We start from the raw sequence: 16,693 nt of genomic DNA on the forward strand, positions 1-16,693 counted from the left end.
TTGTTCCTACTTTGTCAAAGCACTTCCAGTTTAATTGTCAAAGTAAACAAAATCGTCGTCTTCAATAAAAGTCATTATCAACATTAGAAAAAAATTTCCAAAAAACTTCTTGACTCTCCCACTTTTTTAGAATTAGAACGAAAATAAATCAAAAGTGATGAACGAAAAATCGCGGTTTTAAAATCTCGATTACAATAATAGAATCTCACTGAATTATTAATTTTGATCTCACTCAAAATTGTTAGAATGTAGAATCTCAATAGGATCTGAAAGTAAACTTGTAGAATCACATAGGATTACACAATCTTACAAATTTCACTAAATGGTGTTATTTTGTTATTCTTTTCAATTTATTTGAACTTACCATTCATTTTGAATAAATAAATTTAATCATTTTAAATATAAAATTCAATTCTTTAGCCTAATTGCATGAAAAAATAAAAAATAAAAATCGAAGACCCAAAGTGAAATGTAAAGACGATCCAACTACAAATTTCAAAGGTATGGAACAAAATTTTGTTTTATTTTTCTTAATTTTTCCTTTCTTCTTTCTTTTTAGTACAAGAAAGAAATAGAACTCTATATTTTTGTCTATTCTTTGTCCATTCTAAAATAATAACAAAAAAAAAAAATTTTGGGCTTGATTGGTTTGTTGTGGAGAAAACGGTTTTATGTTTTCAGATAACTAAAATTACAAAATGTACAAAAATTTAGCTTGGTTTATTTTTTTAAAAATTATAAAAAAACATGTTTTTAGAGTTTTTGAGAATTACAGTAGTTTTTTGAGTGAAAAACCAAGAAAGCCTTTCAAATTTTTTTCTGTATTCTTTCTATCTATTTGTTTTTTTAACCAAAAAAATAAACTTCTTAACTAAATTGCTCTAAACAAATACTACGTTAAATTGTATTTTTCTCTCTACCTCTCTATTCTACTTTTCTATTTATTTAGTCTTTACTTCAATTTCTTCTGTGAGATTATGCTTGACTGTTACCCTTATGTTTTTGTTAAAACAAAAAAAAATAATTTTATGTGTTTGTACTTTTTTTCTTCTGTAAATGCGTGTAATTTTCAATTTCTCCATTTCTTTTCTTTTTCCAATAAAAGAAGGGTATTAATTTCGAGGTCATGATGACAGCAGGTTGCGGAATCACTGAAGACTAGAGAGAGAGAGAAGTGCATCTGTCTGCATTCCTTTGAACTCTGTTTCTTCTCATTACCTCTTTGTTTTCTCTTATTATGTTCTCCCATATTATTTTAATATTTTCCATTAAATTAAACAATAGCTTGTGCTCTCCTCAATCTGCTAAGCTCTGCTTTCGGTGACTGTTGGAGCTCCAAACCTCGTCGTTTTCTTTTGATGGTCTCTCTGTTCTTTACTATTTCACCTCACGTTCATCGAGATTAATAAATCCACATCATCATCATCATCAATATCCTTTCAAGAAATTTGCAGGGTGCATTTCTGTTTTTGGGTCTCTTTCTTTCAACTTTCCCGCCCTCTCTCATGAAAACTTTTCTCATTGGTGTGTCTGATTTTGTTTTCTATTTTAACTAAAATTTGATATCTATATATATATATATATATATATTTCTGTTTATAATATTAATCACTCGGATATTTTTGCATATTTTTCTTTGTTTTTTTTCATTAGAGTAAATGATGAACATTAGAGTTTGCACCTCACTTCAGTCCGAGAAAGTTCCTTTGAATCCTCAAAAGGTGAGCTTCTCTTTCATTCTGTTTTTACTTAAAAGTTTTAATTTGTAACAATTTCGAAATGGGTATCGTTAATTTCACTAGAAAATGTTGTTTATTACCATGGAAATGAAAGTTGAAGAGTATTTGATAGCTGTTTCATTTACATTGTCAAATCTACTATTAGATTCACTGTCACTGTAATTATCTTTTAACATTTTAAAATTTCAAATCTTGTCTTTTTCATTCAATTATTTAATGTGGCATTTTGTGAATGTCCTTCTAAAGATCCAAATCTGAACTGGGTTGTTTGCGTAGCTCAATAATCAAACTTTTCTTTTTATATCGTATTTGCTCGAAACCCCATTTTATTTATTTTTTTAAATTTGAAACTTGTAATTTTCATAGGAGAAGAAGATGGAAGTGCATAGGAGCAAATCACAGGGCGCCAAAAAAGCCCCGGTGAATCGACGTCAATCAAACAGAGAAAGAAAATTGGCCTTACTCCAAGATGTATTCAAATTCTATCCATATATATTTGATTTCATTCTAATTTTATTGTTATATTTTAAATTTTCGATTCTTTGTTGATTTAGTGAGTTTTGATTCTCAAATTTGCAGGTTGATAAGCTAAAGAAGAAGCTAAGACATGAAGAAAATGTTCACAGAGCATTAGAAAGAGCTTTTAAGAGACCTTTGGGAGCTCTTCCTCGTCTTCCTCCTTATCTCCCTCCATATGTTAGTATTATTGTCATCATTTTACTCTCTTCATTTTATGTGTCACTTGCTCTATCTTTTTCATGGAACGTATAGTTTCAAAAAATTTTCTAGTATTACTAATAAAAAAGTCAGATATCCAGATGAATCCAACACTCTAATCACCCCATCCATACTTAATTTGGGAATTTCAATATATGTATGCAAATATATATGTTACATACATATATTGAAATTCCCAAATTAAGTATGGATGGGGTGATTAGAGTGTTGGATTCATCTGATATATATATGTACACACAATCTTGACATTAATTCGATCAGAGTGTAATGTGGAATGTGATATTTACTGTTGCAGACACTAGAGCTTCTTGCTGAAGTAGCTGTTTTGGAGGAGGAAGTTGTTCGGCTCGAAGAACAGGTTGTCAATTTTAGACAAGGTCTATATGAGGAAGCTGTCTATATATCCCCAAGGAGTAATGCGGAAAATTCATGTGAAGTTTTCTATGGCTTGTCAACTAGAAGTTTCAAACATGAGGAATCCAGATGTTTGTCACAAAATGAAGCCAATTCAGGATCATCTGCGGCATGCCCCTCACCTTCTCCTGGCAGAAGTGCTTCAAGGAGAAGGCTACTTTCCTTTGACTCCGCCTCTGATCGAATCACGCATTGGTCTGATACGCCAGCAGATGCAAAACATGCTCTGATAAAATTCAGTTCTTCCTCAGAAGATGAGCAAGGGAAAGAGAATCGGTCTTGTTCTAATTCTGCAAAGGACAAGCAATCTCCAAAGAAAACCCCCAAAATCGGAACTCCAGTGAAGAGAACTCCAACAAAGCCTGGATCAGTTGAAAAATGTATTGATCCTATGAAGCTGCAGGTATATGCTAATGGGTTGTTTTAGATAAGATTTAATTCTCGGCCTTTCACAAGTCAAATTGATCACGGTTATGATTGTACAGCTAGAGTGCAGATTAGTAGACCATGGAAGTGCACAAGAGAGATCTTCAGAACACAGAATGTTGGAAGCTGAAAGCACGCCAAACACAATCTCTGAGGATCTTTTGAAGTGCTTGTCTAGCATTTTTTTGAGTTTGAGCACATTGAAGGCCGCGACAATACAATCAGAGACTTCTCCCTCTCCAGGAGCATTGGCTTCTATGGGGAACAGTCGAAAAACAAAGTTGCATGATCCTTATGGTATCTGTTCAGAGTCCAGAAAAAGAGATATTGGTCCTTATAAGCATCTCTATGAAATTGAATCTGCCTCAATTGATCTGAACCAAAAAACAAATGATTCATTTCTGATCCATAGGCTAAAGTAAGTTTATAGCTCGTTTATTCTTTCCTATGCATCGATACTGTTGGTGCACAAATTTATTGTATCTGACTAAAATTTCAGGCTCCTTCTTAGCAAGCTAGCCTCTGTCAATTTAGAGGGCCTTACTCATCATCAAAAGCTGGCATTCTGGATAAACACTTACAATTCCTGCATGATGAATGTAAGAGCTCTCCTTATTAAATTTAATTTCAATAATTTGTAAACAGAGCCCAAATGTATTCAACTTTGTATCTTCACATAATTTTTTCATATAAATTTTGGACTTTATATGGCTAAGCCAAAGTTCTTTACCTTTTAATACTGAAGCAAGTGCAATATATGTGTTGTTGATGTACTTGTTGTCAATACTAAAGCAAGTGCAATATGTGTTGTCAATGTTTCAGGCGTTTCTTGAGCATGGAATACCTGGAAGTCCAGAAATGGTTGTAGCACTGATGCGAAAGGTAAGATCTACTCGTCATTATTTACAGTGAAGTAGTCAATCATTTTATTTTGATTTATGCCAAGGATTTCAATGTTGACGTGACTTTCTTTTTTTTTGGATGACTAGATGTTTTCTGACCTTTGGGTGAGACTAATCTCCTTGAGAATGTGCAAACCCTAATGCCATGTGCCAATTTCAATCTAGGAAAATCCCTGTGAGACTTGCCTTAAGTGAGGGGAGCCAAACTCAACACCTCCGCCTTATAAGTGTTATTGTTAACCAACTCTTCCATCCCTTGTGGTTAATGTTGATGTGACTTGCCACGCTGCATTCATCCTAAAACTTTATGATACTTTTAAGCTGCCAACAAATCACTAGTATGTTTTAAATGAATTAGGTCCTTAGATCCTTTACTGTATCTACCCCACAATAGGTCCTATATTTATGTTTCTAAAACTGTCTCCTATAGTATAGTATGTTACTAAGTCCATTACCGACTGATTCAACTATGCATGCATCAGGGAACAATTACTGTGGGGGGACACTTGCTAAATGCAGTTACGATTGAACATTTCATCTTGAGGCTGCCTTATCACTTGGTAAATGTGAGTTTCATCTGCCTCACCTCTTTTTCCTTTCATGTGGCAGCAGAGTAATCCTTTATGAAGGTTTTGTAGTTATTCAAAATAAACTTTAAATTTGCTAACCCGTCTTCTCTATTCTCAATAGGCTTGTCTAAAAACAGCTAAAAACGACGAGATGAAGGCACGCAGTATATTTGGATTGGAATGGTCTGAACCATTGGTCACATTTGCACTCTCCTGTGGAAGCTGGTCCTCTCCTGCTGTAAGTTTGTTGAGTTACACAAGCAATTGTTTTAATTTTTTTTTTTTACTATTTTTACTATTTTTTTTTCTTTTAATTTTTTTGGTTTAGTAGTTACATAAGTAATTTCCCATGATAGCTTTTGAAGTATTTTTCATGACAATGGAATTGTTGGGATTATGGGTAATGCAATGTATTGTCACCCAATAATGCCATTTATAACTTGTTTCCTAATCAATTTTAAAGAAATTATTGTCAGTAAAAGAGTATAACATTCTTAAAATTCAACTCTTAAGATTAGTTAAGAAGATTGCCAAAATAAATTAGCAAAGTGACATTTTTTTTTTTTTTTGGTATTTGAGCAAAATGAAATTGTGGAATATGATGAAACCAAAATTTGAAGATAAAGAGATGAGTTTGACCTCTAACACCACTGACTGAGGAAAATAACAAGCAGTATTTTAATAATTATGTTGTCCTTTCCCCAATTCATTCTCTCAACTGCCCCCAAAAATGGAAAAAAAAATGTTAAATGGAACATATAGAAATGAATTGTGTCTTTCCAATTGCCCCTTTTTCATGCTTCATTATCGGAAGAAAAAAAGAAGCCTTTTAGAACATCTCACCATGCACTTTGTTGTTGAAATATAGTAATAACAGCCCTATTTGATCAGTGAAAATGAATAAATCTTATCTACTATGTGCTTGTATTGAGACGTAAACTCTGTCAAATGAAGGTGAGGGTATACACTGCATCCAAAGTTGAGAATGAGTTGGAAGCCGCAAAGAGAGACTATTTGCAGGCAGCAGTTGGCACTTCAACAACGAACAAGTTAATAATTCCCAAGCTATTGGACTGGTATCTGCTTGACTTTGCCAAGGACTTGCAATCACTGCTGGATTGGCTCTGCCTGCAGCTACCTAACGAACTCAGAAACGAAACACTTAGATCCCTTGAGAGAAGCGGAAGAGAGCCTCTTTCACAAATAGTTCAAGTAATGTCTTATAATTTCAGTTTCAGGTACCTCATACAGCAATAGAAGATACTACATTTTATATGAAATTCTTGTATACTACTTTGGAATGGCAGGTCCATGTACTGACAGTAAAAAAACTACATATATAATATAGCATTGCAAGAAACTGTAATTGGTTTTGGATATGATTACTGGTTTATTGAAATTGGTTTCGGGAAGGGTACATGATAAGGGAGTTGATTAAATTTATATATTGCATTTTTAACTATTTTCTAATTCTAAGCCCGTTTGATTTGTAACTCAGAAAATAGTTATCAAGTAGTCAAAAAATAGAAAACTGTTATCAGTAACAATTTTTTTGTCCTTTTGGTTGAATAGTATTGTAGGCCATAAATCTGTTGATGAAAATTGAAAATGGAATGAGGCCTGTCATGCAAATTACTGTCCGCATAAGTGATTTGAGTATTATATTGCATCTAGAATAAGTTTTGCATTAAAGATTCACTTCAACTGTTCTGATGGACATGTAATTTTATGTTAGGGTAAATTAGACTGACTACCCCTAAGGTTTAGATAAATTACACAAGGTGGACCGTTCCATCTTTATTAGTCAAAAAGTAATTTTAAGTGTGAAAAGTCAATAATGCACTTATTTATAATAATATATTATATTACATTTTATACGAGAGCAAAATTGTCGTTTTAAAAAAATTGGTCAACACTCCTGTCCGATAGAAACACACCCAAATCTAAGAGAAGATCAAAGTAAAAATCAATAAACAAATGAACTAATGGATTGTTAATATTTGACCTCCCAAATTATATAACACACACTAGAAAATGTACACACACACACACACACACACACACACACACACACACACATATGTATATCGGTCATCTAACCGGTTAGATCAGATCTGAATCTCATCTGACCAGTTAGATGCCCACATCTAACCGGTTAGATGCCATTTGTAATGTCTTGGATTTTTTGAATTTTTTGGTTTATTTTATTTTATTTATTTTCTGTGCCTCGTTTTGCGTGCCACGTGGGCCCTGAGGGTTGTTAGGGACATTTTCATGAGCTCTTAATGCATTACATTGGTGTATATGCATTTTTGGGACATCATATGATATCTCAAGTGTCTTTATGACCATTTTATCCTTTGGCTTTCGTTTTAGGAATCGGTTTGATTCTTTTATTCATTGCTTCCGCATTTGTATTTTAGTAGTCTTGTTGACTCCATTTGAGATTCTTTTGTTGTTCTCTGATCAGCACGTACGAATTCTAGATCGAACAATTTACTTGTATGTAATTTGCTCAAATTTCAAGAAAGGTCAGTATAATTTCTCCTTTAAGTTATTACATCCCCATTAGGTTATAACCTTTATCCTTTATGGTTTGGAAGCTACAGAAAGAGTAGGTCTGCTAATGTTGGAATTCCAAAAATGGTCATAGATCCAATGTACATTTACAACGTGCATATATTAATAACCCGTGGGTTTAGATATTTAATGGGTTACGAGAGAACTGATGGGTAGCGTGGAACCTGATAGATATTGTATACCAAGTCCCAACTCCACTGATCCAACTTTTTGGAGAGTATTTTGGTAATTTTTGCACTTATTATGTTGCCCTAGTGTAAGGGTATTTATTCATTCTGAACTTTGCTGCTGTTTTTTATCATCATAGTGAAAATCTCTGCAACTCTTGGACGTAAACCTGAATTTTTGGTGAACCAAGTAAAATCTGTGTGTTCTTGTTGTGTGTGTGTTTGATCTATTTATTGTGTTTTCTGTTTAATTTCGCAAACCACATGTAGATGGAATGTATAGCAACAGGGGCGGAGCCAGCATAGGCCCGGGGGGCTTATGCCCCCCCGGGCCCATGCTGACCCATTAGTTTTAATTACAAAATGGCCTATGATTTATAAAAAGTTTTCAAAATGCCCTCCCTAAAATAATTTTTTTCCCAGAAAATGGCCATTAATTTTTATTACACAGAGGCCAATAATTTATAAAAAAGGGAAAAATGCCCCGTGAAATAATTATTTACCCTTGTGCCAATTAATTTCTATTGCAAATAGGCCTATAATTTATAAAATTTTACAAAAATACCCACTAAAATAATTATTTTTTAAAAATATCTTTAATTTTTCCTTTTTTTTCATTCTTACTCTTCTTCTTCTTTTTTATATTCTCTTAAAAAACAAAAAAGTTGCATTCCTGTATTCAAACTATTTTTTTTTCTCTTCAAAGTTTGGTAATTAAATTTGTTGCTAAACGGACTCTTAAGATTGGTATTTTATGTTTCTATTTTTTTTAAATAATTATTTTTTAAATTATTAAATGTTATTATTCCACCATTATTACAGTTCTATTTTTTGATTTATTGTTTTGCATCACTATTCGCTTGAAAAAAATATAATATGGCGCCCTTCCTGAAACAAATTCCTGACTCCGCCCCTGTATAGCATTAGTCTGGTTATAAACCAATATGTTTGGTTCTACAAACAAAACTCAAGGGAAACAAGGCAGATTTTTTAATCTAAAACATAACAAATCTATGTATATAAACATAGTGAGATATATTTCCGAAACGTGATATACATATATATATATATATATATATATATAGAGAGAGAGAGAGAGAGAGAGAGAGAGAGAGAGAGTGTAGACACACGGTTGAATGGTCAAGTCATTTTCTAACTCTGCCTTAACTGTGCAAAAGCAAATTAACAGAGGTGGTGCTTGCGAAGAGCAATGAGCAAAAGGCTGCACAATGGCGTGATGTCGCATTCCACAAGTCCTTCAATACGTGCATCAACAAGCTTCACGTGAAGACCTAACAATATGTTTTAAAATTAACATCTGCAAGAGTGCATTCTTCTCAATACATTCTTCTTCTTCCATTATATATATATATAATTTTAAATAATAATAAATAAAAGTTTTAATTGTTAAGAGAACACCCATCACCCCATGGACCCACCCGTCAATCATCAACCTTTAACCATTGTTTTATCATGCTTCTCTGTCTGTCTCTAAGCTAAATTTAGGAGAAATTAAAGTTTTTACATTTATACGTACTGAAGTAAATTAGATACTGTTGCTGAAGCTTTTTAATACATCTCATCAATACATTTAGGAAAAAAATTAATGATTCTAGTTTATTTGTCCCCAACCATCAACCCAAGAATCCAGAACTTTTAATTTTTTATTTATTTATTTTTTAAAAGGAATTTTTTACACATCTATAACTTGAAATAGGGTAAATAGTTCTTTGATCATTGCTCAAACTGAAGTCTTGCTTGCAATTCTTTCGTTTTTCTCACTCGTTTTCAATTCTAAAGATACTAAGATACTTTCCTCTATTTCAATTTTTAGTGCTACAACTGCATCTAATTTTGACATATGACTGAAGATCATTTTCATTTACAAATAATACGGAAACAGTGAACCCCAGGTACATAATATAAACAATAGTCGATGCCAACCCAAATAGGGAGGTATATCGAAACAATAATCAAATCACAACTGAAAACGTGTTGTGAAGTCTTTAAAAACATAATAAAAGAAGAAACAAAATTACTCATCAAACACAACAACCACAATAATAACACGCTATACACCTAATGAGCACTGCTATTTTTTCCCCACTATAACTTGACATCATGCGAACGGTTCTCCAAAGGTAATTTCTGGTTGCAGTGGCTTCGTTGGAGAGGAGGGGCGTTGTGAACTCTACGACATTAACAAAATTGCCCTATGGTAGAAGTAAATCATTTGGTACGACGAGTTCATCTGTTGTCAGCCGAATGGTGAAGGAACAGGTCCAGGTCCTGCGAGTGCATCTGACCTTTTAATACTACCCATACCACAGATAATGCAGCCAGGAGTTGAAAGGGCTGAGAATTTGGCCCCGCAGAGGTCGCAAACATCATATCCAATAGTTGACAGACGGCTGAGTGTCGCAGCACAGAATTGGGAGGGATCTTCCATAGGATCGATGGACTTGTTGGACAAACCCCTTTGAACACACATGTCAATCAGGCTTCTCAACTCATCTTGTTTGCCCGAAGGTGCTTTAGATAGGAGGAGCTCAAGCATCTGCTTGGAATATGCATAATTCTGTACCTCCATGTTCCGTTTAATGGCAGTTCGAATGCAGTTTATCCGGTGCTTTGCCAAAAGAGGTAATGAACCAAGATGGCGTGATAGTCTTGCCATCTCATCTTTTGCACTGATGGCACTGGGGCCTTGGACTCTCTGCAGTCGGCCAATTTCCTGTGGTGGAATCCAAATGATAAGAAGTCATGAGAAACTAAATAGTAAGATTTAGGTTAGGTAAAGTAACAAGATGCTACTTGAACCATGATCTCAAAACACTATTTGTAATATATACAAAACATAAATATATTATTTTGCTCAACAAATTATGAGTTAAATGTTATTTAGTTTTAAATGGCTACTACAGTATTCATTAATTTAACTACTTTTTCATAGATTCATATACAGGGTGGCATGCTGTGTATGGTTTAACAATGGATCATGATTAACCTTGTGAAAGAATTCATGAAGGTTCCTTAAATAGATTGAAGGAAGCTTTGCTAAATTCAGTTTCAATAAATATTTTGGTAAAAGAACTCGTGTGGTATAACAAATGCCAAATAGTCAGCCCATAACTGAACTTCAGCGGAAATCAGGTTGAAGGTCCACAATACTTGAGCAATAGAGGCCAAGTTGAATCCAACCTTCGAGGTCAGCGTGCTTGACCAAGTTGGGTTAGCTAATTTGAAGAAATTCATCTCAAATGAATAATATTATTGGGATTTCCTTTTTATATACCATTTCGGTGGTTTGGGAAAAATCCATTATCCCCTTATCCTACTGGACCTTGTTGATTGTCTTTACCACTACCAGTGGACATGTTGACGAATGAACTACGTTAAATCATTGTGTTATCGGTTTTTCCCTTTTGTCTTAATTTTTCTACCTAATCACTGTATGGCACCATCAACTACCCGTGTTTGGAAAATCCTTTAAACTTCCTCCATAGGGCAGGGAAAAGACGGTTTTCCATCAGGATTTTGTCCCTTCGGATTGCCCAATGTGCTAGTATTGAAACGCTTCATTTCTCATTCTCTTGTAGAGGATGTGGTGGTTTACCTTCTGTGAGCTTAGTTGCTACTGTTATCCAGGGTTTTTTTGGGAAACAGACGCTCTGACAAGATTCTCGGTGGTCAAGATTAAACAACGAGAGTGGGAAATTTCAGATTTACGAGATGGATGTCTATAAGCTTTCTGCAGGACTTAAATGCAGAACTTGACAAGTTCCCTTTCGTTCACTTAGCATTCCATGGTGATCATGGAATCTGTAGACATCCCGAAGCAAATCTTTCTCACATCCTTGTACTTCCTTGGTGAGAGAGGGAATAGGTACCTTTTCCTCTAGAAGAACCTCAAATGGAGCTTATTAATCAAATGTTCCCATGAGGTGATAGATCCAGCTCGAGGCCAACACGCCACTACCGTTATCCAGGGTTTTTTGGGAAATAGACGCACTGACAAGATTCTCGGTGGTCAAGATTAAACAACGAGAGTGGGCAATTTCAGATTTACGAGATGGATGTCTATAAGCTTTCTGCATGACTTAAATGCAGAGTTTGACAAGTTCCCTTTCGTTGTTCACGCAGCATTCCATGGTGATCATGGAATCTGTAGACATCCCGAAGCAAATCTTTCCCATATCCTTGTACTTCCTTGGTGAGAGAGGGAATATATACCTTTTCCTCTAGAAGAACCTCAAATGGAGCTTATTAATCAAATGTTCCCATGAGGTGATAGATCCAGCTTAAGGCCAACACGCCACTTGTATGCTAGATCTGTCAAGGTCACATCACTGAACCTTACAAGAGACTCAGATGACCCATAAAAATGCTCATGAAGATGCCCTTTCTGACCATCAAACTAGACAAATTTGGGAACAACATATTCATCTGAACAGGGGAGTTCATTAATCTCATAAGGGTAAAGTGATTCAACCCTGAGATTTAGCATGGTACATTTTAGGCAAGAGCGTTAAAGCTGCATCAATGTTCTAACTTCAGACACAGTGAAGAGGTCCTGAAGTTGATTTGTGCTGAAGATTTAATCTGGTTATTTGTAGAAATGTTAGCTGCAGAAGGCATGACCAGGGAGTTATTGCCCATCTAGAAGTCAACAAGATGAGAAAAAGCTACAATTGGGTTAGCCAAATGCACGGTTGGAGCTGTTAGGGCACTAGTTGGAACACTATTACCATGATTTCCATTATCAGTCGAGTAAATGCAACAATCTATTAGGTAAGCTCCTCCGGAATCCCCGCTTGTGCATGCTCTATTCTGTCATCCTTTGAGACAGTCAGGATTGTTGAACCTTCGCAAGTAAATCGTAAAATCGTAAAATGTGGATTTGTGGAGAGGAAGGGAGGTTTGGGGTTGGGGGGAGCTACTTGAGATACAACTAGGAGCCAAGTGAGTTGGTCTAAAGTAGAAACCCAGGCAAACTTGAAGAAGATAGAGAGAGAGCAGAAGGGTATGTAACATCAGTGGTCCCCCATGATACCTCAAGCCTACAGAGCCACAGCATCTGCTTGACGAAAAGGGAATATTTCTTAAGCCTACCTATGACTTTTATTCACTCCAATTAATGAAACAGTGAATTCTTACATAGTTCTTGGAATACATGAAGTTTTTGGTAAAGATTTCAAGTTGTGAAAACTGACATGTGAATCTTCATAAATTCACAAAAAACAAAATACTTTGAAATTTGTTAGGTGCTTTATATATTCTCAAACTAGACTTGATAAGCTTTACAATGACATATTACATGCCTAAATTTGAGTCCATCTGACTCCTAAACAAAGTTAGGTTATGTGTAGTCAGCAGAATAGCTCGATCAAAGGGTGGATGATCAATATTACTCAAGCTGGCACATGAAATGGAGAGGAATTACAGATCCAACAATACCAACAAGGTCAACAAATTGACCATCGGTGAAATAGGAGCATGTTCATATCAAGTAATTTGGACATGGATAAAAATAGTACCTGAAGAAGAGCAACTGCAATCTTATACTGAGCACAGATTGTGGCTTGAGCTCTAATGTCAGCTCCACGAGATTGATCCTTGGCGAGTGCCAGAAAAGCTTCATCAAAGCAGGATAATGCATCTGGAAGTTGATTCTGCTCAAGGTGAGCAAGTCCAGTCTTGAAACAAACTGAAGCAGCAGCCCCACGAGGAACCTGTAACAAAGAAATCCCATCACACAAAAGAAGGAAAGATAATGTAAAATAGAATTAAACATACCACAACAGTTTTTTTTTTTTTTTTAAATTAAGTAAACATACCACAACAGTAGAGGTCAATAAGCATCAATAGGCTCAATAAGAGAAACAACTCTAGCATTATGTAAAACCTTTGCATCCCTTCCACATCCATCCACCCCCCAACACATCCCCGATCACTTAAAGGTATCTGAGAGTTAATTATACAATTTCTTTCCTAATTTGGGGATTCTTACCTTCATTGATGCTCCTCAATATATAAACACATCGAACTGAATCCAAATAATTAACATGCAAGAGAAAAAATTACGAGTGGCAACTATTAGTGAATAATTAAGAGAAACAACTTAGATGTTCTGAACATATGTATCTTAGACCCGTAGAGAAAAGAAAATTAGAATTATGGCCAATACCAGGTATATAAGCAGTGGTTTCATATCCGGAGATTAACTGTACCCTGACAACTTTAAGCAAGGCAGAGTTTGGCTTTTTTGGGGTGATAGTGGAATAGTTGACAGATAATTGTTTGCAAGGTAAGAGAAAGAGGCCAACCAAAACTAACAAGATATGAGGTAATTAGAAATGGTTTTAAAAAAATATAATATAATAAAAAAGAATGAAAAAAGAGAGCATGCGGTCGACCATGTTCAAGCGGGATAAAGGCAAGAATGATGATGATGACATTATATTAAAATGAGTCGAATTGGAACACAGCATACAACTATGAAACAAGGACATCTCCCCACCGCCCCACTCTCTTTTCGCCCTTCCATATAACAACAACATTATCTTTTATTTATTACAAATATTCTCTTTCCTCTAAAGAATTTTAAACACTACTTTAGATTTATATTCAATTAAACTGTTATTTTCTCTTCCACTATTATTCAATTTACACCCCTCAAAAGAGGAAAATCAGAAAAACAAGAAGGAACGAAGTTGTAGGAGGGGGAAAAATAATTGCGAACAAATAATTAAATTCTAGAATAATCCCATTTTGGGGAACAATATATTTTTTGTATAAACATACAGAAGGCTGCTTTTATAAATCTAGATTATTCCCATTTTGTAAATTCTACTATTACATTATCAGGAAGGGATAGGAAAAAGTCAGAATTTAGTTATAAAATAGTCACCAATTAATGAGACAAAGATATAAAAGCAAATGTGACTTTTGAAATAGTTCAAATGTAAAAATTATTTAAAAAATTGGCAAAACAAGAAAAATGAGTAAATTTTCACCTGTCCAGGACGCACGGATGATGGAGGAGAAGCTGGACGTGCAGAAGGTTTTCCTGAATTTACTGAACCAGGACCTTCAAGCAAGCTAAGATCAAGGGGCTGGGTGGACACCGGGGCCTGAGCTACCTGAACCTGGGATTGTGCCAGGACAGCATGCTGAGTCTGAGTGGACTGTGGTGGGATGCCACCATCTGGAAGTCCAATGGACTCAGTTGAAACAGGTTGCTGAGGTGCTTGAGGAGGTACACCGCCATCAGGTAGACCAATATCAGCTACAGGAGCACTAACCTGGGTAGGAGTAACCTTGCTGCTTTCAACCCCTTGAGAATTCTGATCCAATCTTGACAGAAATGTCCCAGGGGGAGGCAGAGAGGCTGCAACCTGCAAGGATGATATTGTATTCTGGAAAAAGTCCTCTGGGATTGGCCCAACTGTAACTCCAGCAGCATTAGTAGCCATAGAAGCAGGTTGTGCTGCAGGTGCAGTTTGTGTTAACGAGTCAGTTCCAAAAGGATCAACAGGGGCAGAAACTGCGGGAGCAGTTACATTTCCAGTTGTTGCAGTAGCTTGGGGAATATTCAGGCCAAGGTTTTGGGATCCACCAGTTAATGACTTGGTCCTACCCATTGATAGGCCCAGTCCTTCACCAAGTTTGAACTGCTTTGTCGCTTCTTTGATCTTATTAACATCCACTGTAGTAGGTGCAATTGGTTTGTCTCGGATTCTTATGTGTATTTTGTTAGCTTTTGAAGTTCCCTCCTCATCACTGCTGCTACCATCAGCAGCAGTGCCATACAGTGATTTCTTAAATTCTTCTTCAGCTTTTGCCTGTTCATCTGCAGCGCTGGAACCTGGCATTTGCTTAGTAAGGGTTTCTAGACCCATTAAGGAAACACCCTTGGAAACACCATCATGCAACCCCTGGGACTTGTTAGGTATAGACGTTGCAAAAGATGGGGGGAGTCCATTTGCCACAGCATTGCTACCTGCAGGCTTAAACGCCTTGACCAAACTATCTTCCCTTACTTCAACAACATTTCCCCTTCCTTTAATTAAACCCAAATAGACACCGATATGGTCTGTCACAATGGATGGGATGGTACCATCATCAGTCTTCATGTAAGGCATCACCTCTGCGGCCAACTCCCACTGGGGTATACTCTTCAAGTTGGTGGGCGTCTTGATTTCCCAATTCCCGCCACCCCATTCTGGCCCTTTTGGAACCATACTCTCAGCAGCAAAATTGGCAAAAATGCCTTGTGTCCACCCAGTAGAGCGCACTCTTAAAATCCTTTCACAATATCGCCTCAACTCTGAATCAGTGCCCTCCTCTTCCAATCTCTGAGCAAGACGTCGCATTGCACTAGGGTTGAGATGGCAAATGAATAAGTCAAGCATGCTTTCGAAGTCCGATATAGCTTCGAATGTTTCTTTCGCACTGTCAAATTGACCATACCTGCAATATCATATTTTTTTATATGTTATAAAAGGGTAAACCAAGACTGGCGAAAAAAATTTTGCAGTAGAAAATCACCAATCAATCAGTCATAAGCCACCTCAAAACTTCCTAGTTTTAACCAGATTGAAAGATAAAATTTAAAAGTATTGTCAGGACTTTTATTACAAGTTTACAACTGATTGTAGATGACGATAAGTATTAGTACTAGTGGGACAATGATAGTCACAAAGCATTCACAGGGGACTATGCCAAGACACAAGAAAAAAAAAAAAATCATAAAAAAAAAGGAGATACAAAAAGCACATTAACCTCTTGTCCCAGCCACAAAAAGCCAATTACAATCTCGCCAACAATCACAATGAAAAAGAAAATTGTTGGTTGTGTCTACAAGGAAGGCGTAAGGTTGAGGGTGTGATTTCTTATCACTAACAGTCTCAGAAAAAAAAAAAAAAAAGGTTGAAATTTCACCTCATCATGGATAGTCATGAAATCAAACATACAATTGCCATTTATATAATTCAGGTAGACTTGGCAGGGCAAAGTTTTCATCCAAAAATAGAAAGAAGTTACACGAGATCATAATTAGTAAGAAATATAACAGATTGATGAGAAGTTTCTAAGGATTAAACTGGAAGTAAATTATTTTCCTACAAAACATCGGTAGCATTTTGACAACCAGTAGA

At 35.7% G+C, this 16,693-nt stretch overlaps 2 protein-coding genes across 4 annotated transcripts in view; one reads left to right on the forward strand and one right to left on the reverse strand.

The window, feature by feature from the left end:
* Positions 1 to 1,144: 1,144 nt before the first annotated feature.
* LOC132284471 (uncharacterized) lies at positions 1,145 to 6,167 on the forward strand. 3 transcript variants are annotated; one of them, XM_059786580.1, is made up of 11 exons: positions 1,145 to 1,524; positions 1,654 to 1,721; positions 2,106 to 2,210; positions 2,319 to 2,435; positions 2,773 to 3,294; positions 3,377 to 3,735; positions 3,817 to 3,916; positions 4,140 to 4,199; positions 4,702 to 4,785; positions 4,910 to 5,026; positions 5,743 to 6,167. In XM_059786580.1, the coding sequence occupies exons 2-11, from the start codon at positions 1,659 to 1,661 to the stop codon at positions 6,043 to 6,045; spliced, it is 1,830 nt and encodes a 609-aa protein (XP_059642563.1). In that variant the 5' UTR covers positions 1,145 to 1,524; positions 1,654 to 1,658; the 3' UTR covers positions 6,046 to 6,167. The 3 variants fall into 3 exon arrangements, with proteins under 3 accessions (XP_059642563.1, XP_059642565.1, XP_059642564.1); XM_059786582.1 differs by having other exon boundaries at positions 1,145 to 1,473; XM_059786581.1 differs by having other exon boundaries at positions 1,145 to 1,455.
* A 3,264-nt stretch (positions 6,168 to 9,431) lies between these two features.
* LOC132282506 (uncharacterized) overlaps positions 9,432 to 16,693 on the reverse strand; it is a 45,841-nt gene continuing 38,579 nt past the window's right edge. Inside the window, exons 23-25 of the mRNA XM_059784217.1 lie at positions 14,552 to 16,007; positions 13,073 to 13,267; positions 9,432 to 10,269 (exon numbers count right to left, since the gene is read on the reverse strand). Of these exons, the coding sequence (XP_059640200.1) occupies positions 9,793 to 10,269; positions 13,073 to 13,267; positions 14,552 to 16,007 (2,128 nt within the window). The 3' untranslated portion in view covers positions 9,432 to 9,792. The remainder of the gene's footprint in view (positions 10,270 to 13,072; positions 13,268 to 14,551; positions 16,008 to 16,693) is intronic.

The sequence above is a fragment of the Cornus florida genome, unplaced genomic scaffold (assembly GCF_030987335.1).
Source record: "Cornus florida cultivar Cherokee Brave unplaced genomic scaffold, ASM3098733v1 CherokeeBrave_3.0.0_Hap2_Chr11, whole genome shotgun sequence".
In the NCBI taxonomy this organism is placed as follows: Eukaryota; Viridiplantae; Streptophyta; class Magnoliopsida; order Cornales; family Cornaceae; genus Cornus; species Cornus florida.